General features: G+C 39.3%; 2 protein-coding genes and 1 non-coding gene across 3 annotated transcripts; all 3 read left to right on the top strand.

The window, feature by feature from the left end:
- The first annotated feature begins 723 nt into the window (after positions 1-723).
- dyrk1ab (dual-specificity tyrosine-(Y)-phosphorylation regulated kinase 1A, b) lies at positions 724-16,403 on the top strand. Its single transcript, XM_063016352.1, has 11 exons — positions 724-1,355; positions 6,291-6,454; positions 7,154-7,246; positions 7,787-7,975; positions 8,572-8,719; positions 9,160-9,446; positions 9,549-9,695; positions 10,433-10,573; positions 10,666-10,969; positions 11,425-11,549; positions 11,961-16,403. Exons 2-11 carry the CDS (start codon positions 6,368-6,370, stop codon positions 12,540-12,542), a joined length of 2,103 nt encoding a protein of 700 aa, XP_062872422.1. The 5' UTR covers positions 724-1,355; positions 6,291-6,367; the 3' UTR covers positions 12,543-16,403.
- A 1,837-nt stretch (positions 16,404-18,240) lies between these two features.
- On the top strand, positions 18,241-18,312 carry trnap-cgg (transfer RNA proline (anticodon CGG)). The gene has a single exon. It is a non-coding gene; the product is annotated as a tRNA-Pro (tRNA).
- Positions 18,313-19,467: 1,155 nt separating this feature from the next.
- Positions 19,468-23,512, top strand: thap12b (THAP domain containing 12b). The gene is made up of 5 exons (XM_063016777.1): positions 19,468-19,578; positions 20,512-20,632; positions 20,740-20,847; positions 21,288-21,324; positions 21,415-23,512. Exons 1-5 carry the CDS (start codon positions 19,490-19,492, stop codon positions 23,316-23,318), a joined length of 2,259 nt encoding a protein of 752 aa, XP_062872847.1. The 5' UTR covers positions 19,468-19,489; the 3' UTR covers positions 23,319-23,512.
- Positions 23,513-24,184: the final 672 nt, after the last annotated feature.

Here is a 24,184-nt window from a genome sequence, read left to right as displayed (position 1 = left end):
ATACCGCCCAGCCCTAAAATCAGTTTGTCATACAGTGTGTGTGTGTGTCTGCCCTGCGATGGACTGGCGTCCAATCCAGGGTGTGTTACTGTGTGCCTTGCGCCCATTGAAAAGCCCCCCCCCCCCCCCCCCCTTCATTCTGTATACCATCTTTGATTCCTCTTATGGTAAGTATTGCTTATAGTAAGGCGGTATATGAACTTATAGTACTCAAAACCTTCACTATATACATGATAAAAATTAAAACTTTTTGGGTTGGTTTCCCAGACAGGGATTAAGGCTAGTTCAGGACTACATTTTGCTTTAAATGGAGAATCTCCATTCGAAATGCTGTGTAGTCTAGGACTAGGCTTAATCCCTGTCTGTGAAACCAACCCTATATATTTTAGGTACTTATGACAGTAGCATAAGAAACAGACATATCAGATATACCGTGATATATCTTGAAACCGTCAGAATCTTAAAGAAATACCGTGATACAGATTTGTGGTCATACCGCCCAGCCCTAAAATCAGTTTTAGTCATACAGTGTGTGCGCGCGCAGTTTGACTGACGCTCTGGTCATCGCTGCATCCGGGTGCTTCGGGGGGGGGGGGGGGGGGGTTTGATTGACAGTTGCCATAGTAACAGTCCAGGCAGTCGCCATTTTGTCGGGAGCATTTTTTCAAGCTTTTCAAATGTTTCTGGTTCCCGCCGGATGATCGGGGCTCCGGGTGTAAATGCGCAGTGACCGAGCCGCACGGATACAGAAGAATATCGCGTCCCTACCGCCGTCAGCGTTCCTGCACCGAGCGGATGATCGCGTTAGTGTGGACCGACCCAGCACCGCTAGCGCCTCAGTGTTGCTCACTGTGTGTGTGAGCCGCTCTGATCGGATCCGATCACCGGGCCGCCGCAGCTCCACATCAGCGCCATTTTTACACCCATTTTAGAATCAGAATCTGAGTTTAGCGCAGATTTTTTAGACGCGGATGAAGATTTTCGGGCTGTTCGTGTTGCGCTGGGTGAAATGTGAGCTGCACTAGCGGTCTGTGCTTTACATCAGTGACAGTAAAGCAGCTGTTAGCCTGTTAGCTACATCTGCAAGTCATTTATCAGCGGATCGTCGGAACACTAGTAAGCAGATCTGCTCATGATAAGGACTGGATATGGATCTGTCACAGGCTATGGTTGACATTCGGAAGATCCGACCGGATTGCAGTAATCGGGGCTGTTAGATGTCAAAGGTTTAGCTGTTAGCCGTTAGCTGGATATGTGTCGGAAGCACAGGAGCTAACGGTTTCGGTTTCGGACGCTGGATTACTGGATCTACTTTACCGGATCTGCTCGTTTAAATGAAGATCACATCATCAAAGGTTAGTAATCTGTTTTTAAATCCAGTGATCTGTCTCACAGGACGTGTGTTTTTGTCTGATTCCCGGTTCGTTTCGTTAGCATTTTGCTAATTCGGCCTACATGCTAGCACTTCCTGCTCTGCTGTCTAGCTTGAATAGTTTCTATAGAAACTACGATTCTTCTGTCATCGCTTCACTTTGTACCAAGTTTAGCCAAAGACATTTATTATTATTATTATTATTATCACAGATAAGATGAGGGAAGTAACTCTAAACATTCTGCATAGATGTTGCCCACTTAATTAATCTGCTGCTAAATTTAAAATAGAAATAAATACTGAATTAGGGCTGGGCGGTATGATCAAAAATTAGTATCACGGTATTTTCTAATATTCTGACGGTTTCACGGTATATCACGGTATTTGTGTGTGTGTGTGTGTGTGACCGGGACTTTTTATACGTCTGTTGCTGATTCTACTGTCATAAGCACATAGAATATAAACAGTTTTAATTTCACCATGTATATAATGAAGGTTTTGAGGACTATAAGCTTTGCTTGGCCCCACAAAATGACACAATATATGATGGAACCAGTACGCATGAAACAGTTGTGATAAATGTGATTTTTATTGTTTATTTAATATTTAAGTATTATACAATTACCCTTAACTCCCTTAACAAATAAAACCACGTTTGCAAACTCCACTGTACAACTGGACCACAGGACTTTAACTGACCTGAAGTATTTTCGCCCTGTAAGACAGACCTGGAATCCACTGTTTTAATCCTGGAATCGTGTCCTTGCATCTGTGGATTGTTACTGCGTTCGTAACATCATTGTTTGCAACAGCCGTGGCTCAACAAACCGTGCAGAATTTAGTGTTTTAGTCTGTTCTAAACTGCCGACACGGTCTCAGTCTTCCTCTCTTCATCCTCCATCTGTTTTGTTTCTTTTTTTCACCATATTGAGGAAACCTCTCTCATCCGTTAACACTGTCATTCTTAATCTGCACGGCCCTTCACAGCGCTTTTAGCGGCGAACAATATTACATGATCTGATCAAGCCTACAGCTGTTAAAATTTACTATGCTACGGTATGACGTTATATGAAAAAGCCATACCGTATGAAGAATCAAAGACGGTATACCGAATGTACCGTCATATCGCCTAGCCCTATACTGTACGTTCATTTTGTCACAAATATGAAGATTTTTCCTTAAATTCACTTATTTTGGGACAGCACATTTTGTTCAGTTTTTTTGGATTGACTTAAATAATTTTATTAATAGGAAAATTAACCATAATTTTAAATTAAAAATTGAATTTATTCTATTTGGGATAATTAAAAGTGATATATTGAATTCAGACAGGATTTATGTTGTCAACCTTCTCTTAATATTATACAAATATCACATATGAATAAAAGACCACATTTTAACACTTAAGTCATCCTTTATATCTTACATTAATACATTAAAACTCTGTGAAAATGTGAAGGCAAAAAGTACCTTAACACTGCTTAAAAACGTCTCTCTCCCATAATGTTTATAAAAGTCATTACATTGTATTATTTATAAATTCCTGCTATGTTTACTTTCGTAGTTATATTTCATTTCTATTACTTTTAATACCTTGAGCAATTTACTTAATCTTTTACATAGTTTTCATTGTGTACTTCATACTTCAAATTTCATATTTCGGCTGTGATTTGATGTAATCGTATGTAATATATGTGTTGTTCAATAAAGTAAAAAAAAAAAAAAAAACAAGTTCAGCCAAGTCACAGTGGCTCTGTGAGCAGTATGGAGTGCTTCTAAATCAGCAGGATTTAGTGTCCACTGATACACCGTCCAGATTGAACTGCTTTAGCTAACCAGCACCTGGATGCAAAGGTCTGAACATCCCTGGTCCACCCTACACCCTTGTTGGTTCTCTACAATTAACACAATGTTGCAGATTTGTGACTTAGAATTTTGACCAAACAAATTGCAAGCAGTTGAGAATCAAGGGCCTTGCTCAGGGGCCCAACGGTGTCAACTTGGCAATGATTGGTCAGTATTTTAACAGCTAACCTACCACTGCCACCATCATTGCCATCAAAAATGCAGAGAAAAGATGTTTACCTTAAAAAATGAAACCAAGAAAAGATGCCAAGTTTTGTACAACAACTAGGAGTTTATTGTGATTTCTTTTATTCATATGTTAAATTCAGGCAATAAATATTTATTATATTATGCAGTGAATGTGTAAGAAAATGCTACACCTCAGTTTTGCCGTAGAGAATTAAGCAACTGGCTTCAACATTTTACTTTTAGGGCACTGAGATGGCGCAGTAGTAAATTACGTTAGCCCACTACTTTTGGAATGCAGGGTTCGAATACCCATCGATGCCGATTTAGCATCTACATACAGACATGATTGGGTATGTCTGAGGTGAGTGGCTGGCCAATTGAAATTTGCTTTCAGTTTGTATCTGACCCATAATTTAGTTTAGTGTTTTGTTCATGTTAGACTTTACAGATATTTTAACAGAATCTTTTGGAAGAAATGTTCTTAGTGGTGGAAATGTAACTCATCCCTGCTATATTTTTAGGACAGTTTTATTCAGGAGCTGCAATATTTACATGTTAAGCTATGCAAGTTGTGTACATGTAATTCCTGAGCAGTGCTTTACAAGAAAAGAGCAACCCTAAGGAAAGATACTATTTACCAACAACAATCTTGTTTTTAATACCTTTCTCATATTTTTCTCAAATAACCCTAAAATTATTTTAGAAAACATGTATGTATACACACACACACACTCAGAAAGCACTTTATTAGTCCCACCTGTGTGTAGTTATCCAATCAGCCAGTTATGTGGCAGCCACACAGTGCATCATACAGTTGTGTCAAGAGTGACTTGATGACCATGGCATGCTTGTTGGTGCCAGACAGACTGGTTTAAGTTTGTCAGAAATCACTGGTCCACTAGGATCATCAAGCTGACAGAAGCCGGTACATCAGATTGTCATTTTAAACAATAGGTTTATTGTACTTCAATGACCTTCCTAGTCACCGGATCTTAATCCAATGTCTATTGACTGACTTGCTCAGCTCTGTAAGCATTCCCAGCAATCTAAAAATTCATAAACACAAGGGATTTTTAGCCTTTTGCTGAAACCACTTGAACATGAATTATTCCTAAGGCTATATAAAATATGTTTTTAGGGATTTATGTGATTCTGACAGGTGTATTGAACTGCTGCATGTGAACAGAGGGTGTTGAATATTTGATTAATTTTAGCATGATCGCTGCACTTTTACTCTAGTTGGTGTATGAGTTATTGTGGCATGTCTGTTCTTAATTTAAAGCAGCCATCAGCTGTTGGAAACTAATTGAAATGATCTTTTTGGTTGATTTATTTGTAGGTTATTATGGATGTCTGACTAAAAGCTTGTTGAACACATTTGTCCTGAACCTTGGTCATTAATAATAAGCTGCCCCAGCTATAACAGCTTCTAGTATTTTGCAGTGTGTCATGTACATTTAGTTAAAAGAGCGTTTGTATTTAAGTTGACCAGGAGGGTCGGGCTCACAGTACATCCCAAACTCTACACCAAACTTGTCGAACCCTGTTTTTATGTACTTTACTCTGTGCACAGGGTCATATTGTACTGGGACGGAATAGAGTATTTCATAAAACGCAGCAAAGAAAGTATATAATGAATTTTTATTACACTTGTTTTTAATGAGTCTGACTAAAACACTTAAACTCAATAATTAAGAGGGTGCTTTAGCCATGTACTGTATGTATTTAAGAAAAGCAGTGCATTAAGGATGCCTAATACAACAAGAAAATCTTCCATTGTAGATTTGGGTAAATTCTTAGCCAAGTCTCAGTTTAGCAGAGTGAAACATTTTCTCACTCCTTTATATTTTCAGCTCCAATGTGTGGATGCTGCCTCAAGTGTGCCAAAGTTCAATTTAATTTCTTGTTTATTTCTTGTTTTCTCATTGGCAGCTTTGCCCTGGCAACAAAACTAAGCTATTTACATACTCCTCTGTGATTGGCTTTAACATTGATGGGCTTGCCAAATCACACTGTATCTTGGTGGTGATAGGCTATGCTAATTGGGTGCTGTTGCTGGGATTCTGAATAGTGGTGTGGTTGAGTGTGACTGGTGCACTGAGCCGCCTGCTGAGGGATGCTCATAAACCAGTTCTCTCTAATAATCAGAGGCATTTACTCTTTCAAGAGGGGATACGAGTGGGTTGAATCAAAAACTGTGCCATACTCTATATATGGCCAAAAGTGTGTGGACGCCTGACAATGTGCTTGCTTGTTAGATATCACATTTTAAAACCATTAAACCATCTATAGTGTTGGCCTCCTATTTGTGGGGAAAACTTCTCTGGGAAGGCTTTTCCGCAATATTTTAAAGTGTGTCTGTGGGACTTTGCACCCATTTAGTTACAGCAATTGTGAGGATGTATCAGAAGGCCTGTCTTGCAGTCAGCATTTCGATTCATTTGAGATATGTTCAGTTGGGTTCCTCTGCACCAAAATCACAATACCACAACCTTTGTTATTGCACAGGATCACAGTCATAATAAAATATGAATGGCACTTCTGCAGTTTGTCACCACAAAGCGTAGGCTATAATTTCTTTTATTGATTTTATACCTTTCTTAGCAGTGTAAAACACCGGAACTCAATAATTAACAGGGGTGTCTAGACACTTTTGGCCAGATGTTTTACACTACACTAGTCAGATAGCAATGAGCCAATATTAAGCATTTCATTTTTTGTAGTTCTTAACTAATTTATTTTACCAGTTTATAGATTTCACATCTCAAGTCAGTATTTTTATGCTATGATAAATAACACAAATATTAGAATCCTATGTAAGTGTTTTGATTATGACTAGTCTTTGATGAACCACTAATATATCTGAACGTGTTCTTGTCCTCAGGGGGAGAGAGCTCAGCATGCAAACCCTGGTCCGTTCGGCTTGCACGCTCTTATTCTTTCAATGCTGCTGGGCTTCACATGGCTGCTCTGATGCCTCATTCACACCAGCAGTACAGTGACTGTCACCAGCACAGTGACCAGACACAAGCACATACTGCCACCCAGGTACTAATGTCTGCTAAAATTCCCATATACAAAATAGGAGTTTTAAAGAAGATTACCAATGTTTAGGGCAGGGTAAGATACTTTCTCTCTCTATACAAAATGTAACATAAAGCCTCCACAGGGGGGCGTTTGCATACAAGCTTATTTGATGATGCCTTGATGACCCCAAATGTCTGTAAAATACAAATGTACGGCTCTGAAAAAATTGTACTTTCACACTGCAAGTGGGTTGCAGACTACTCCAGGGTGCATTTGATTATATTTTCACAGTATTATGATTTCATTTTTGAGATTTCTCTACTTTCCCTGAATCTTTTCACAATGTTAAGTATGTTAGATGGTGAAACTCCCAAATTATTTGCAATCATGCACTGAAAATGTTGTCAGCTGATTGACAGTTTTCTAATGATGTTCAGCCCATCATTGCTTGCAAAGCCTGAGCATTTGGTGGACCTTCCTTTTAAAGCCCAATCATGATTCCCTAACCTGTTAATCGTGGAATGTTTAAAAATAGTGAAACTTGTACATTCTGTAAACTTTTCGCTCTTATTTTGCTCCATACCAACTTTTTTAGGTATGTAGCAGGCATCAAATTTAAAAACATAAAAAATCCTTAAGGGATTTTGATTTGGTATTGGTTTGTGTCTTTCTCAAATTAAAAGCGTCTTCGTAACTTTCTTTTTCCTTTTTTCCATACAGAGGCACATGCCCCAGTGTTTTCGTGACCCAGCTACAGCTCCTCTGAGAAAGCTCTCCATTGACCTGATCAAAACCTACAAACACATTAATGAGGTGAGATCTGCCAACAACACTGATTCTTAACCGGTCAAAAGCTGGCTGCTTGGGCTGCTCACATACAGTGATGTAATGAAATATTAGCTACCAAAGGCAGGGTGCACCTCCGCATGTTATAGGCCGCTATTGGCATGTGGTCCCCTGGTTGAGGACCCCTGCTTTTAGGAAGGAAACCTCTTAAGATACATTCTTCATTGTGTTTGCATATGATCTGTCTGGGAGCCCAACACTGCTAGCTGATAAGAAGCATCCACAATTGGACACATCCCAGAGGGTCGTGTGGTGATCCGGCTCTCCTTGATCACTTTGAGGATTCGAATTGACTAGAATGAGAGATGAAGAAAAAAGTTTGAAAGTTGTTTTCTGTCCCAATAATGGACAGTTCTGTGTCAGCCAATGAATCAAGCAGTCATCAACAAATTCAGTTTTTACAACTCAGCATGATGATAAATAGCAATAAAATAAACTGTGTGCCATAGCGGTTTGTATGTTTATGAGCTTAAATGGTCTGTACATGTTACTTTTGTGCCTGTGCAGGTGTATTATGCAAAAAAGAAACGCCGGCATCAACAGGGTCATTGTGAGGACACCAGCCATAAGAAAGAAAAGAAAGTCTTCAATGATGGCTTCGATGATGAGAACTTTGATTACATCGTTAAGAATGGAGAGAAGTGGATGGACCGTTATGAAATTGATTCTCTAATTGGAAAAGGGTCATTTGGGCAGGTAATGCTACTAAAGTCCCAGTACTTACTCACATCTTGCTGAAAGACTCTTTCCATTTGGTTTGTTTCAGTGTGTGACACAAGCAGATCATACCAAGAGGATTTCCAAATAACTGATAAATCTATTTTAATCTGTTACTAACCGATGTGCAGGAGTGTGTGTAGAAGCATTACTAACCATCAATACTAACCATCAATACTAACCAAATCATTATTGTTACATTGCTGGAGTATTTCAGTATTTTGCTTTGCATCTTATGAGCAGTCAGCATGTCCAATTTTGTATCTAAACCTTCTATACCCTTCCACATCCTGTATTCACATTGGTTTTGACCAGGCAATACTAAATGTTTTTCAGTACCTTTATAAGATTATTATACTGGGAATATTTTATAAAACCTAAACCTAATACTTGCACACAGACTATGCATGCATTTATGTGCAGACAGTTGATATTTGATCATTTAGAATCCTTAAATTACATTGTACTCAGAACTAGGACTTTTTATTGGTTGCAAAACTAGGCGATACTTTATAAATTAAGGATTAAGTGTTCGAGATGATGTGCTGATGTGTTCCTGAACTGCTTTGTTGCAGGTTGTGAAGGCCTATGACCGGGCTGAGCAAGAGTGGGTAGCCATAAAGATCATCAAGAACAAGAAGGCTTTCTTAAACCAAGCTCAGATTGAAGTTCGGCTTCTGGAGCTCATGAACAAACATGACACTGAGATGAAATACTATATAGGTAATTAAAATTCCATCCGTTGCTCTTTTAGATGATCATATGTCCTTAAAACCTTTACACTCCTTGTATGAGTTTGAAATCCCTTGTACATTTATTGATGCGTGTGCAAAATGACATACACAGCAGAAGCAGGTTTTTCCAAAAATAGGTCCTTCAAAAATGCAAGATAAATCATTTAGAGATCTTAAAAGAAATTTTTAATGTTTAAAAAACGTATTTAAATATGTAGATACTTTATGACCTAGAAAGATTTATTTTAGGGCTCTCTTTTTACCAAATCATTCAAATCACTTTTAGTGGCAAGTCTGGTATGTGGATCAGATACACTGTGCCGACCCCAAATACAGAAGCAGCAGAAAGAAAAAAGAAGCTTGTTCAAATTTATTTTCCAGTAATTACTAAAGCGTGTTTGTTCTCCTCTCTTCTTTCTACCTGTTCAGTTCATCTGAAGCGACAGTTCATGTTCCGGAATCACCTTTGCTTAGTGTTTGAAATGTTGTCCTACAACTTGTATGACTTGTTACGAAACACAAACTTCAGAGGAGTTTCCTTGAACTTGACGCGGAAGTTTGCGCAGCAGCTGTGCACAGCGCTGCTGTTTCTCGCCACCCCAGAGCTCAGCATCATCCACTGTGACCTCAAGCCAGAGAACATCCTATTGTGTAATCCCAAGAGAAGCGCCATCAAAATTGTGGACTTTGGGAGTTCCTGCCAGCTAGGACAGAGGGTACATTTTAAATCATCTTACCTTTTCTATCTTTTATGAAAGAATTTTCATTTCTTGTTGTTCAGTTGGAATTAATAAGATGTTTTTCTGATCCGTACTCAGATCTATCAGTATATCCAGAGTCGTTTCTACCGTTCACCTGAAGTGCTGTTGGGAATGCCGTATGATCTGGCCATAGACATGTGGTCGCTGGGGTGTATCCTGGTGGAAATGCATACAGGAGAGCCTCTGTTCAGTGGAGCTAACGAGGTTAGAGAAAATACAGGTTTAATAATGTTTCTGTAAATTGTGCTTTTTATTATTTGTGTTTACATACATGCAGTGTGTGCGATCAGAAAGCATTCAGGCTGCTTGGGGGTGTCTATAAGCTTTGCACACCTGAATGGGGCCTGAAGAATGCTCCTGTATTTGGCTGCATTCATCCATCCCATAATTACTCCCTAGATGCCCAGAATTTCTGAACCCAAAGCATGAATCCACTCTGGACTGTGCCAAACAGACACATTAATTCACTCACTCACATCCTACGGGAAGAACACAGGGAGCACATGCTAAAGTTTTCAAACTGTGACAGGTGAGGTTTAAAAACCAAGTTTCCGAGACTTGGAGCTGTGCAGCACTCACATTTCCTGTTGTGCCCTAAATGCCATCAGTTTATTCTGCCTTTGGTAAATGTAGAAAATTGATCCGTCTGTGACCAAAATGTTGTTCAGTTCTCAGTTGAGCTAATAGGAATCATGTCTGCGCATGCTCGTTTATTTGACAGAGGTGCAGTTCTACCGCTTTACCGGTAGATGCCGCCAGACTATCAAATTAACATGTAAATAGAAATAATGAGGAGCTGGTAAAACATTAGTACTGAAAGTCTGACATGACTGCCCAGTATGATTTGGCAGCTAATATACCTTTTTTATTATTTTATTTTTTTTACACCAGATGGAATATTTAAAAGTATTAAAACAAATCTCTATGTTCTTCTTACCTAGGTGGACCAAATGAACAAAATTGTGGAGGTTCTTGGCATCCCACCTAACCACATAATGGACCTAGCACCAAAAGCCAGAAAGTTTTTCGAGAAGTTGTCAGATGGGACATGGAGTGTAAAGAAGACCAAAGATGGCAAAAGGGTATTTAGAATTAACGTATTATAACTTATTTATAGGCACCAGTGACATTACATGGCAGTTAATTAATCAAATGTTTTTTTCTCTGTAAACAGTATAAGGCCCCGGCGTCTCGAAAGCTACATGTCATTCTGGGAGTGGAGGCTGGTGGACCTGGCGGTCGAAGGACCGGTGAATCCGGCCATGCGGTGGCTGACTACCTGAAGTTTAAGGACCTTGTTCTCAGAATGCTGGACTACGACCCGAAGACGAGGATCCAGCCCTACTACGCGCTTCAGCACAGTTTCTTCAAGAAGACGGCTGATGAAGGAACAAACACGAGCAGCAGCGTCTCTACGAGTCCGGCACTTGAGCATTCGCAGTCCTCAGGGACCACGTCTAGTACATCCTCAAGCTCAGGTACTCGGCAAATACTCATCGTTTTCTTATGTATGTGTTTTTGTGTGCTCGGGTGTCTTTGAGCGATTATTTGTGGACTATTTTGTTGATGGTTAAAAACATCTCAGTGTCAACTTGTGCACACCACGCTTATACATGCCATTTCACAAAACAATTAAATTAGACAATTTTCATTTCATTTAGCAGACACTTTTATTTAAAGCGACATACAATTGTGCCAGAGGGGGCCTCAGGGGCCCAAGTTGGCAGAGGTGGGTCTTTAGCAGCTACTTTATGATCACCAGTGCAGTACCCTCACCACTAAGCCACCTCACCACTTTCAGACTCTTCGAGTCCACAATTCTTAATGGCTTTATCTGTACGTTTCCAATATTAACTCAACAAAACTCTAAACTCTAGTTTTCAGTTGCTGAAAAGTAGCAAAAATGAACACATTCTTGTTCCTGTTATCTTAGGAGGATCATCTGGAACGAGCACGAGTGGAAGAGCGAGGTCTGACCCCACACACCACCATCGACACAGCAGCGGGCACTTCAGCACAGCAATGCCAACCATAGACCGTGACAACCTCTGCCCTAAGGTGAGCGCACTAAAGCCCCAATTCCACCTTAACTTATACCGCCCATATTGTATTTAATCCCACGATCAGACCGGCAGCAATTCGCTGCTTGTCGCCCGAATCCATGATTGCTTATGTGTTCACACAGGCAGCATCATCTTTGCCTGTAGGAGTTTGGCTGCCTTGGTGCCTCAAGCTCAGTTAACACATTGATGATGAATCAGAACATGAAGTCAGACATCCAACGTTAGTGTCTGACCGCACAAATGCTTCTTTAAAATTCACTGCCGCACTCCAGATTGTTTTGTAAGGCCTTCCGAGAGGAGTGAGGACCAACTCTATGCTAATGCCAGTGGTCATAGAGTGGGGTACCTTATGTGCCATTATGTAGCTTGTTTCTCACTGGTCTCACATGTGTCTCTGCTTCTACAGACGAGACAGCCTTACCACCCTCCCGTCGTATGGACCGACAACATGGGCCCCGAACCTGTCGCTGTTGAGACACATCCAGTGCAGGAGACGACCTTTCACGTGCCTCCGCAGCATCCTAAAGCGTTACACCCTCATCACCACCCTCATCACCAGCACCATCCCCACCATCGCCACGGACAGATCATCACAGCATTCCCACGCTCACGGCTCTACCACTCGCCCACTAACAGCGCCTCCACGCAGGACTCCATGGAGGTCGGGCACGGCCACCTGTCCATGACGTCGCTGTCTTCCTCCGCCTCCTCTTCCTCCACATCTTCCTCTTCCACGGGAAACCACGGCCACCAGGCGTACCAGTTCCGCCAGGGGCCAGCCGCTGCTCTGGACTTCAGCCGAAATGCAGGCTTGAGCATGGGCTTGGGGGCCTTTTCTAATCCGCGCCAAGAGACTGGCATGGCTGGACAGCCGTCATACCCCGTTCCCCCCAACGCAGGACATTTGGGAATCAGACAAGGCATGGATAAGGAAGAGTCTCCATTGAGTGGAGTGTGCGTTCAGCCGAACTCCATGACTGGTTCGTGACTAAGCTGAAAGCGGTTTGTTTTCTGTGTGCTTACTATGAATATTTTTTCTAGGTGATATTTTTTTTGTTTCTCCTATTTTTTAAAAAAGGTGCATAGAGAACAAAAAAGCTGCTCACTCTTTAGGGGAAATATCACTGAAACGCTACAACTGAAGAGTATTTAAAATGTGTATTACAAACCTTTTATTCTTTTCTGTTCAGACACATTAGTAACACTGCAAAATGACCATCGTAAAAAATTGAGCCAGCCATTCGTCAGTTCATGCACTGCACACGGTACTGATGTCTCATCTGTTGTTTGTTCTATTTGTGTGTGTGTGTGCGTGTGTTTCAGAGCCGAAAGCTGCCACACAACTCAACATTAGGGCTGTCAAATCACTTTTTCCAGTTCTAAAACTATTTGCACATTCAAATGTGAAAATTTTAATCTGAATGTTTCAAGATCTTTGCCAGGAACCGTATCAAGGCCCGGTCGTACCAGAACCTGCCAAAATGGGGTGAAAATTGTACACCGTTGTGGTTATTAACCATGATTTAGTATCTTGGTATACCTAACTTAGGATTTGGGAATTACTCTAGTTTTACAAACTTAACAAATAAAGACAATTTAACCTCCCAAGATTGACCTGAGTGGAGAAAACCCGGTCCTATAGGTACCCTAACATCACCTGTCCACAAAAACACAATTACACTTTCTAATTAATTTAATTAAGCTAATCTAAACCATATCGCTACATCATTTGTAGCCAGGTCTGGTAATAATTGTATTATGAGGGTTCTTCAAAAAGTTTTCGCACTTTTTTTTAACTCTATTTATTAAGAATTTCAAAAACTTCCAATTATTTTTCCCAACATTGTACCAACTGTTTAATGCCATCAGCAAAAAATGTGTTTGGTTGAGTGAGTAGCCACTGATGCAGCACTGCTTTCACATCATCACCACATGAAAATCTTCTTCCCCTTAAAGCTTCTTTGAGTGTCCAAAAAGGTGGAAATCAGATAGAGCTAAATCCGGACTACAAGGTCTCTCTCAGTCTCGCAGTCAGATTACTGCTCCTCCCACCCTCATCGATTCCAATGAAAATATAAAAGTGTGGAAACTTTTTGAAGATCCTTCGTAAATCTCAGACATTTTTATCAGCTGTGTATTAGCATGAAGTGCTGCACGTTTAGACAGGTCAGCTGGAGGTAAGCTCTGCAATATTGCTAAGGCATGATGATGATGATGAGACTAGGCCTTCAGTCAGAATCTCTACTGCGGCCATGTTACACTCACATGTCACATGTCAAATCTTTCAGTGGCGGTGAGTAACTTGGCATAGCTAACCCTCAGTGGCGTAGCTAACCCTCATCATTGTACATGTACACAGAAATGTTAAGCTGCTATAGATAATAAGCAACAAACTGTTTACCTTAGCAAACCTGTTCTTTGCCTCAGATAACATTTGCTGTTGTAGTTGAATTTAGAGTTTCATTCATTCACCTGCTTCATTTTTCCAGCCTCAGTGGCGGGTCTGAGCCAGTTCTTGACATACTGGGCATTCAGTGAAATAAGATCCAAGTACAACCCAGTTTGCTGCTTGTGTATAAACGTGCAACCACTGATATAAACCATTTTTCTCCATATTATACTAACATAAACTGATGTCTGTACTATATTACCAAAATAAACAGTTGTCCATCCTCTATTACAGATGTTCATGCAACGTTACTAATGTACAGATGTTTGTGCTATGTTACTACTGTAAGCAGATATCCATACTCTAAACACTAATGTAAACAGATTTCTGAAGTATGTAACTACATAACAGATATCTGTACTATATTAGTACTGTAAATAGTCCTTACTACACAACTAGCATAAACTGATGGCTGTACTACGCTACTAGCATAACTGATTTCTGTACTACTTTATTAGCCCAGACAGATATTTGTACTCCATTTTTATTAGTGTAGACAGATGTGCGTACAATGTTGTTAGCGCAACAGATGTTTAAATTATGCTACTAGCGTAAACAGATGTGTCTACTTTGCTATGTCTATAATACAAATGTAAACAGAGTGTAACATGGGCCGTAAAGGATTCGCATCTACTTCAATAGTGATCATATTGGGCTAATACTAATTCCAGTGTGTTTTGAGTAATTAAAATTCGAATTCATTTGTAAGGGTATTTGACAGCCCTAATCTTCATGTAAAGCAATGCAGAGAACACATTCAGTTCAAACCGTAATTTTTTACACTTGTTGGTTTATTTACCCTTTAGGTAAAAGCTCCTAAAAGTGTTTTTAAAGCTGTAGCGTGTTGAGAAAGCAGTACTCGCAGTGAACTTGGTGTCGTCTGTAATGTGTAACTGTTAGAGGGGGCACGAGGAAGCGGCGCTCCAGATAAGTCTGTGCTTTCACTATGTGTTAATGCCAGTTATGGAGAAGATGCACTGAATGGGGTTAGATCCAGAATTATCGGGGTTTCAGTCAAGAATCTTATCAGCCTTATGATTTATGGACATTTAAATAAGAAGTTTAATATCGCTGTTGGAGTAAAGTTGGCTTTCCTCTTTTTAGTTCACTAACTGTAAAGAGGAACACTGGCTAGAGTAAAAAAAAAGGAATTTAGAGGTTATTAAGAGGCCTTTATTAAACAGAGGGACTTCATGGAATCGCATTTACAGGGTCAAGTATTTTAAACGTGACTTCCTATCATTCTTTTTGGTTATTCTTTCTGAAAAGTCGCCCCTTTTGGTTTGGTATTATTTATAGTTTTCTTTTGATTGGATGGTTTCCATTTAAATTTACCGCTACACCATTAAGTACTGATACATATTATGTACTGAAATTTGTGACTGCCTTTCTCACTTCAATTATGCTGTGAATTTTACATTTTGGTTTCGTTTTTTAGTTTTTTTATATACCAAAGTAATTGTGTTTTATAGTTCTGTGAACAATAATGTAGCAGTTCACCACTTTAGCGCATTGTATTAAACGATCGATTTTGTCCAAAAACTTGGGACATCTTAATGCAGATTTAATCCATTTTCATTTGGATATGCGTCCACATTTATTTTGGGAGTGACACGGCTGCTCTGCAGGATCCAGAGCCGCTTATTGATCTGTGAAAGCTAACAGAAGGAAAAGTTATTCGTTTTCTACTGAACCTAGTCAGTCGGTGGGTAACGCTGCCTATTTTTTATTTACTTACTTTGGATAATGTGCAAATTTCTATGTTTCTAAGTAGCGTAGCTACTCCAGTTGAAATCTGGCAGTCTACTGTAGCTACACTTAGCTTTTCAGTAACCAGAAGTTCACTTCGTCGATCATTTTGTTTGGTGCTTGTTTCCCATGTGCTTGTTTAAAAGGAATCAGGACATGGTTTGGAGGCTGCATGGGCACATTAGAATTCTCTGCGCACATGCATGTTTTTAAGAGGATCAGTGTTTTTAAAGACAGTTTAAAGTCACAGAAGCAATTGCTATTAGTTGTGTAAGCAGTCTCACCCAGACTTTACAGTAGACCAGGTTGTGAAGTGTTCACCGCCTGTGCCCACACTTTGCATTGGATATCAACCAAGACCCACACTTTGTTTATTACCTCTCTATCACTAGTGTTCTCTCAAAACTCACAAGACGCTATCCTACCTGAACGTGGTGTTTATTATGCTGAAGGATTAAACCGAATCATATTTGATATATTTACATATCCCGAAAAGAGTATTAGTGATGAGAAAATGTTTATCTAAATGTTTAATTGCTTTTAAAAATAGTTTTTATAAATGACACAATTTGAGAGGGGGTCGGACACAGCAGTTTGCTGAACTCAGAACATTCCAAATAAAAAAATTAAAAACTAAACATTTCAAGCATTGGTGTGTTTCAGCTGTCTGATTTTTTTTTAATCATCTCTATCCAACAATTAAAAGCTATAATAATTGTATTTGTTGTTTATATAGTAGAGGGGAACTAAGTATATAACCATGTTTGTTTTTGTTACATGTATAGTATACTTCCAGTGCATGTAAATACTATGTGGACATCTAACCAGGAGCTTTTTGGACATCCAAAGTGTCCAAACTTTGCGTATGAATGTATAACGAAATCAGTAGTATTCTGCAAAATAATGCAATTTTTATAAGTACAAACTTGAATCGAGAAATGCTGTTCCTGAACAGCAAAGATGGGCTTCTTTAATTTGACCCTTCACAATCAACACAAATTGAATGGGCAGGTATGAATAATTTATTTAGATTTGTGCTTGCTTAAATGTTGACTGTCAAGTTAATTATGAGTGGATAAATTATACATATATATATTATTATTATTATATATATTTTATTATTTTTAGAATATCTGAGGCCCTGTCTGAGGTCCTAGAGGACGCTCACGATGCCCCTATGCTGTGTTTGACTAAAGATTAGAACTCTGAATATCTGTCTCCTGAATAGAACATTAAAAAAATAATAATAATAAAATGTCCCTCAAGTTATTTTTTTTTAACTAGGAAACAAAAATGGTCTGCTCAACCCCAAGTTGTCCCCAACCACAACTTCAACTGAATGCCCGGTGAAGAGACTTCAGTTTATTTAACCAATATAAGTGCATCATTTTGGAATAATAGCCTATCTGGTAAATTAACCAATATGTTTGTCAGATGCGTTTATCTTTGATCATAATTTGTGTATGTTTTATATATGGGATATGCGTGAGAAGAAAAAAAGTGCTCACAGCTTGGCCTATAAGTTATCTTGTGAAGAGCATGGTATGTCAACTTGGGGTGGGAAACCAGATGTTAGGTGACTCTAGATTCTGGGAGAAGGGGCCCCAGAGACAATCTGGAATTAGCTTGTATAGAATAGCGGGGCTGTATGTCTCTGCATAAACATACTGGTATGTGAAAAGGTCCCCAAAGAAGTAGGCCCAATAGCTCATGTTGATACAATTACAGGAACAAATGCCACCCTTATGTGACTGTTAGGATAAATACAGTATAGTAAGAACAGCTGGGCATGGGAGGAGATAGTGGTTAGAAGTTAGAAGTGGTTCAGGTTTATTGTGGATCCTCAGTAAATCTCTACGCTTTCTACTACTTCAGGTGTTAGTTTGATTTCTTTATTTAAAGTATGTAGCAAGTTGAGTTTTTGACACCACACTATGTTGTCAACAAAAATAAAGTAGTTAATCCACCATTAAATGAGATTTCTGTCTTGAATCGATCACCATACAGATACAGCTGATGGATTATAACATGTGGGCCATTCAACTATTCACAAGTCTTGTTGCCTGGACAGATGAAACTGGAGATCAGCTTTAGTGGATGAATGACGTAAGATGCGAATGACGTAAGATGCGAATGACGTAAGATGCGAATTACGCGGCGTGTCTTGTGTCTAGTACTCTAGTTATAAAAGAATGTACTTGATATCCGCTTTCGATGTATTTGCTTAGATTGAATTGTTAACCATTGTTTCACTGCGTTCTCTTGATGCTGTATTTTCACCTCACTAGCAGTAGTATGAGCAATTCAGTATCAAATCGAATATTGATCAGGTCTTAAGCGTCCACAAGCATCTGGCCACGTTGTATGACATTTATACATTTAATAATGACATTTATACGTTCATAAATGAGAAAAACAATACAGAATAGACTAGAATCAGTTACAAGTGTCGTTCTTAGACAACAAAAGCGACTTTTTTTGAACACCTGGCTCGTTGGTCTAGGGGTATGATTCTCGCTTCGGGTGCGAGAGGTCCCGGGTTCAAATCCCGGACGAGCCCAATGATTTTATTGACCTTATTTTATATGTTAACAACACAACTACGGAACACTGAGGTAAATATTAAACGAATATAAAATTAATGATATGACTGATTCCTCTTCATTGTGGAAACACGAGTTAAACTGCAGTGTATCACCGTCATGTCACACCATCTGCAGCGCGTTCATGCAACATAGAAATCAGATTGTTGTTAACATAGTACATATTGGTGATGTTTATCATTAAAAAAAAATAGCACAATCCTATGTTCTTGTATTTGTTCTTTTGATTTTTAAGCAAATTTAAGCTTAAAAAGTCAGTTAGAGTTAATACTGCGAAATGCATTGTGGGTCGGCGGATTGCTGCTTCGGCTCTTAGCTTAGCACGGACTCGTATTAATCGACTCAGCTCGTTATCATGAACCGGCTCCCGTAGTCTCCGAATCATTTCATCAAAATAAACAGTTCGTCTAGTTCGGTGAATTTTCACCGTTCTTGGTTAAATTATTTCTCAACAAAACATTCCTTTGTGGATATTATTCAACCAACTCAGGAACGCAACTCACTGATAATAGCAATCTAGCAAACAATTCGAAGATTCGCGTCTTCAAACGAATAAGTACCGAAACAGTCACGTGGGTGTGCGGGCCGTTTAAAGCGAAATACGTCATCGATCACGTGACTTTTAGACGCTTTGGTGCTTATTGTTACATTTTTATCTTATAAAAAACAAAAAACTTACTGGCTTGTGTTTGACCTTTTGTATTTATATATTTATTCATGTAGAGCGTGATTTTGTCTCTTTCACTTTGCAGTCACCACATATTGCCAAAACAGTCATAAGAATAGACAAAAGATCACAGGTATTCATAAAACGTTTATTCACATTAGTGTTATTACGATTTCTAAATATAATGTGCTCATTTTTATTAAACCAACTGCCAAACACTGCCAAACGATTATCGTCCTCATACAACCTTTGTTCCCTGAAACGCTCTGCAGCGTCCCGTTTTTCTCAGAATCGGTTCCCAACATGAACCAAAGAGTCGACTCTTTTGTGAATTATAATATGGTAGCTAGAAGTGTACTGCTGATTCGCTTTATGAAGTGAAAACCTGTAATTTGTACTTCTTTATTCACACGAATCAATAAATGTATTTAAACTGTGAAGGGACATTAACAAAAGTGTTTTAAACAATGCCAAATTTCTGCGCAGCTCCGAACTGCACAAGAAAAAGCACCCAGTCTGATCTGGCTTTCTTCAGGTTTCCGAGAGATCCTGACAGGTAAGTGGGCTTTATTTTCTACAAATGTAACAAACTAACGCACAAAGCAGAAGTAAACGTTCGTTTTAACCAGAATTTTAGTGGGATTTTATTTTATTTTTATTTAAAAACGTCCAAAAGCTAGCTGTGTCGTTATTTCCTTTGCCACCAGTTTTCGGTAAACCCCGCCTCTTTTATTCTGATTGGCTAGTTGTTCTTTCACGCAAGCTTGTGATTGGATTTGACTTTATATTTGAGAATCGTTAGCCAATGTTAGCAGCGGAGGCGGGATTTTCCTGAATACAGGTGGAATAAGTAAAACACTAGATGTCAAGTCTAAATGTTCTGTTTAAAATTATTCTGACCACACATATCTGATGTTTTTTTATTTGTACTACATACTTACTATGATTCACTAGGTTGATAAATTAATAATTTTTGTGACTATAGGATGTGTCTTGCATGTCAATAATATGTGGACACTCGAACATGACATCAGTTTGTGTTGTAGTTGACAGACCTTGGGCAATAATATGGAGCTGGTGCCCTTTTTTGCTGCTGTGACTGTTCTTCTTATTCTGGGAAGGTTTTCTACTAGGTTTTAGAATCCCTGACTGCAGGGATTTGCTTTCACAGGGTCACAGTAATCGTTATAAGCACACATTACCTAGAATGGTTAATTCTCTCCCTAAATAATTCACCAACCATAAAAAATTAGTCCTGTGCTTAACCTAGATGTATCAGCATTTTATTATCTTTTGCATCTTAAAGAAAAAGACGTACTTCCAAGCAGTATGCACCACTAGAGCTGTGCATTCGTCTGTGTGGTTCAAATAACAGACAAATAGTAAAGTGATCAGTAAAGAAATAAAACATGGAATGTAAATATGACACATTTATTACCTAACATATTTTATTGAATCCCCAGTGTCATTTTCTCTCTCCCAAACACAGATGTAGGCTGTGGGTAGAGAACTGTCGCCGTGCAGATCTAGAAGAGAAAACTCCTGATCAACTAAACAAACACTACAGGCTATGTGCAAATCACTTTGAGCCAGCGATGATCTGTAAAACTGTGAGTGTGGTTCTCTTTGAATTCAGTTTTCCTTTATTTGGTTAGCACAACCAGAGAAAGTACATAGCATGTTATGTTAATTGTTGGTTTATTTTCTGTTGCTGCAGAGCCCTTACAGGACTGTGCTGAGGGACACGGCTATTCCAACCATTTTTGACTTAACCAGCCACCTCAACAATCCACACAGCAGACATCGGAAACGCATCAAAATTTTGGTAAATTGCTGATTTTACAAAATATCATTTTAATGCCACATGTTCATAATATTAAAATGTCTTATTTCATGTTATATGATGCAGTCACTGTCCTGTAGACTTTCACCTTTGTGTTAATCAATAAACAGAATAAGATTATACACTGTATAGTTAAAGCTAGATGGGCTGCTGTACATCATATCTTGCTTGTTAAACCTGTTATTCCAAAATGACAAAGTTGCCCCTACTTGCTACTTGCTGCTGCTACAGCTTCCACACATCTTTGAAAGTTTTCCACTTAATCTTAAAACATTGGCTATGTGGGGGGATGGCAAAAGCCTAGCGATGGACACATGTCCTTTCTGGGGTGACCTGCCATTAACCTAACCAGTATAAAGTGGTAATAAAAAACATGAAAATGAGTTAATGAATAATGTTTTATTTTATCCATTTACATATAGACAGATGAAGAGGTACAAAGAATGAAAGAACGAAGGTGTAAGTGTTCATTCAACAATTTTATTATCAAGTTCATCAGCATTGGACATTGATTTTGTCATATTGACTTGCTAATGTTTGTTGTTACAGTGGAGTCTGCACTTGAACAGAAAAAGGATAAAAATGAGGAAGACGGCACAGAGGCCAGTGATGATACACCTCAGCTGACTTCACATGAAAAAGAACTAAGACAGTTCTTGAAGTCTTTGTTTGAAGTGATTATTGTAATTGGAAAACAAAACCTGCCGTTGAGATTCTGCTCAAAAGATGAGCCTGAGACTCACCCTGTTTCCGTTAGCGTTTTTCAGGCGTTACTGGAAAGCCGCATGAACGCAGGCGACGAGTTTCTTAAAGCTCAGTTTGAAGCAGCAGCTGTAAATGAGGAATTCTGGTCAGTTTCACAGCAGAGGCAATTGCTGGACACTTGTGAGAAATACATTCGCGACGAGCTACTCCAGGAAGTAAGAGAAAGCCGCTTCTTTTCTCTGGTGACTGGGGAGCTGGTGGAGTTTCCAGAGGGCCAACACATTCCAGTGTTCTTACGTTTTGTGGACCAAAGCAACACCGTCAGGGAAGAGTTTGTAGAGTTCCTTGCATTTGACAGAGATGAAAAAATCATGGCAGAGAAATTGGAATCTTGCATCACTAAGGAATGGGACTTAAGCTTGGAACATTGTAGAGGCCAATCACATGCTGGCTCAGGTGTGTTTGGCTGTAAGATGAAAATGATAGCCAATCAGCTGCTAGAGAAATACCCGCTGGCAGTGAATACCCCATGCTCGACCTGTGCGCTTAACATACACCTGGCTAACTGTATTCCACTAACTGGAGTTCAGGTCGTGATGTCAGTTTTGAAAAGAACAGATGCATTTTTTAAGGCGTCTCCGTTGCTCCAGGCTGAACTAGATAGTGCAATTTCCATTCTCAATCAAGACAATCCGGAGAAAGTAAACTATCTGAAAGAAAGCTCTCGCGCCACCTGGACAGACCTGCATAATCTGTTTGAGGTTGCTGTCGATTTGTTGGAGCCACTTTTGCTTTGCATGGATAGCATACATGATAACGAAGACTTCAAATGGAACGATCAATTAACCAGCGACGCTTACGCCATCTCTGAGGCTTTGGCTGACTTTGAATTTGTTGTTACTTTGGTCATACTGAAAAACGCACTCTCGTTCACGAGAGCCTTTGGTAAAAATCTACAAGGAGAAACTCTGGATGTCTTTTTTGCTGCCAACAGTCTAACTGCAGTCTTACATTCCTTGCACGAAGTTCTAGAAAACGTCGAGGTTTACCATGAATTTTGGTTCGAGGAAGCTGTAAATCGGGCCACAGCGATGGAGATCCTGATTAAAGTGCCCAGACTGTTTCTCAGAAAACAACAGTTGTTTGAAATGATGGAAATACAAACCGAGGCATTTTTTAAAGACTACTTGACTCTTCCGGTTATGGAGCACATCACTCAGGAAGTGAGAGACATTTTCTCTGATAACCACACCAAGGCTCTCAAGTGTCTGTCTCTGGTTCCAGCTGTCATGGGCCAGCTGAAGTTCAACACGTCAGAGGAGGCCCAGACCGACGTCTTCAGGAGCGACCTTCCTCAACCGGATACGCTTCCGGCAGAGCTGCACTGCTGGAAGATCAAATGGAAACACAGGGGAAAGGAAGTCAGCCTGCCGTGCACCATTAACGAGACGCTGCAGCACTCGGACGTCAAGTTTTTCCCGAACGTGAACGCATTTCTTAGAATCCTGGCTTCTTTGCCGGTGTTAAAACTTGGGGGTCAGGGAGAGACCGGTCAGAAACGCCTGCTGGCTTACCTTTCAGACACACCAATGAGGAACAGATCTAAGGGTTTGGCAATGCTGAACATTAATTACCATATAAAATTGGATCTAGAGGAAATGGTTGAGTGTTACATCAAAACTTATCCAGAGGAAGAAAGTGATAATCAAGTAGTTGCCTTTACTGAGACTGAAATGCCTGATGGTTGATACTAGATAGTTTAAAGTTCTATTTTTGTACTTTGGTGTAAATAATTTGCCGTGCATTTATTTTGCCCAGTGCTGTTAACACAGCCTTGAATACATTTGTACTGTTATATATATATATATATATATGGATCTACTGAGACTGCATTTTATTTTAAAATGTATTTAATGTGTTCTGTAAAACTGGACAAAAAATAACAGCCTCAAACATGTTGACAAGTGTGTTTTCTTTCAAATATCTCATGTTGGTAAATAACTAATACATAAATACAACTAATACTTCTTCTACATTTGGAAAGGTGACTAATTATGACAGTTGTTTAAAAAATATGCATTATGTGGCCAAAAGTATGTGGAGACCTGACTAAATATTCCTAAACCATCAGTGTTAATATGGGATTTCAGCCCTTCATATTTGTGCCAATTTAGTACAAGGTTCATTTGTAAGGTGATGATGGATAAGAAAGCTTACCTCACAATCAACGTTCCAATTCTGAAGGTCTTCAGTGAGTTTGAGGTGAGTGCTCTGTGCAGACCACCGCAGTTCCTCCACACCAAACCTTTAAATTATGTTTTTATGGTTCTTGCTTTGTGTTAATTCTCATGACTGATGCCTTGACTTGTTAACTTCATTGTGCTTTGTAAAGATAAATGCATAATTTGATGCCTGCAACACCCATAAAGTTTAGACATGGGCAGAAGTGAGAAGTTAATTTCAAGTTACGTCATTTGGAAACATCCCGCAATAAGCAGGGTAATTTGTATTAGGTGAGGGTATCATGAGTATAAAACAAGGATCCACCAAATGCCTCGTCTATGCAAGCAAAGTTGGGCTGTGGTACCACAATGTGCCAAACTTAGTGAGATAA

Source organism: Trichomycterus rosablanca, chromosome 20 (genome assembly GCF_030014385.1).
Source record: "Trichomycterus rosablanca isolate fTriRos1 chromosome 20, fTriRos1.hap1, whole genome shotgun sequence".
Lineage (NCBI taxonomy): Eukaryota > Metazoa > Chordata > Actinopteri > Siluriformes > Trichomycteridae > Trichomycterus > Trichomycterus rosablanca.
The sequence above is the reverse complement of the archived record's forward strand: the minus strand, read 5'-3'. Positions and strand labels throughout refer to the sequence as shown.

What these genes read in the sequence shown, in the direction of transcription:
- thap12b (XM_063016777.1), top strand. Translation starts at nt 19,490, where the DNA reads ATGCCAAATTTCTGCGCAGCTCCGAACTGCACAAGAAAAAGCACCCAG. An exon ending in TTTCCGAGAGATCCTGACAG is followed by an intron (nt 19,579 to 20,511) that starts GTAAGTGGGCTT and finishes TCCCAAACACAG; the next exon opens with ATGTAGGCTGTGGGTAGAGA. An exon ending in GGAAACGCATCAAAATTTTG is followed by an intron (nt 20,848 to 21,287) that starts GTAAATTGCTGA and finishes ATTTACATATAG; the next exon opens with ACAGATGAAGAGGTACAAAG.
- dyrk1ab (XM_063016352.1), top strand. Translation starts at nt 6,368, where the DNA reads ATGGCTGCTCTGATGCCTCATTCACACCAGCAGTACAGTGACTGTCAC. An exon ending in GAAAAGGGTCATTTGGGCAG is followed by an intron (nt 7,976 to 8,571) that starts GTAATGCTACTA and finishes GCTTTGTTGCAG; the next exon opens with GTTGTGAAGGCCTATGACCG. An exon ending in TGAGATGAAATACTATATAG is followed by an intron (nt 8,720 to 9,159) that starts GTAATTAAAATT and finishes CTACCTGTTCAG; the next exon opens with TTCATCTGAAGCGACAGTTC.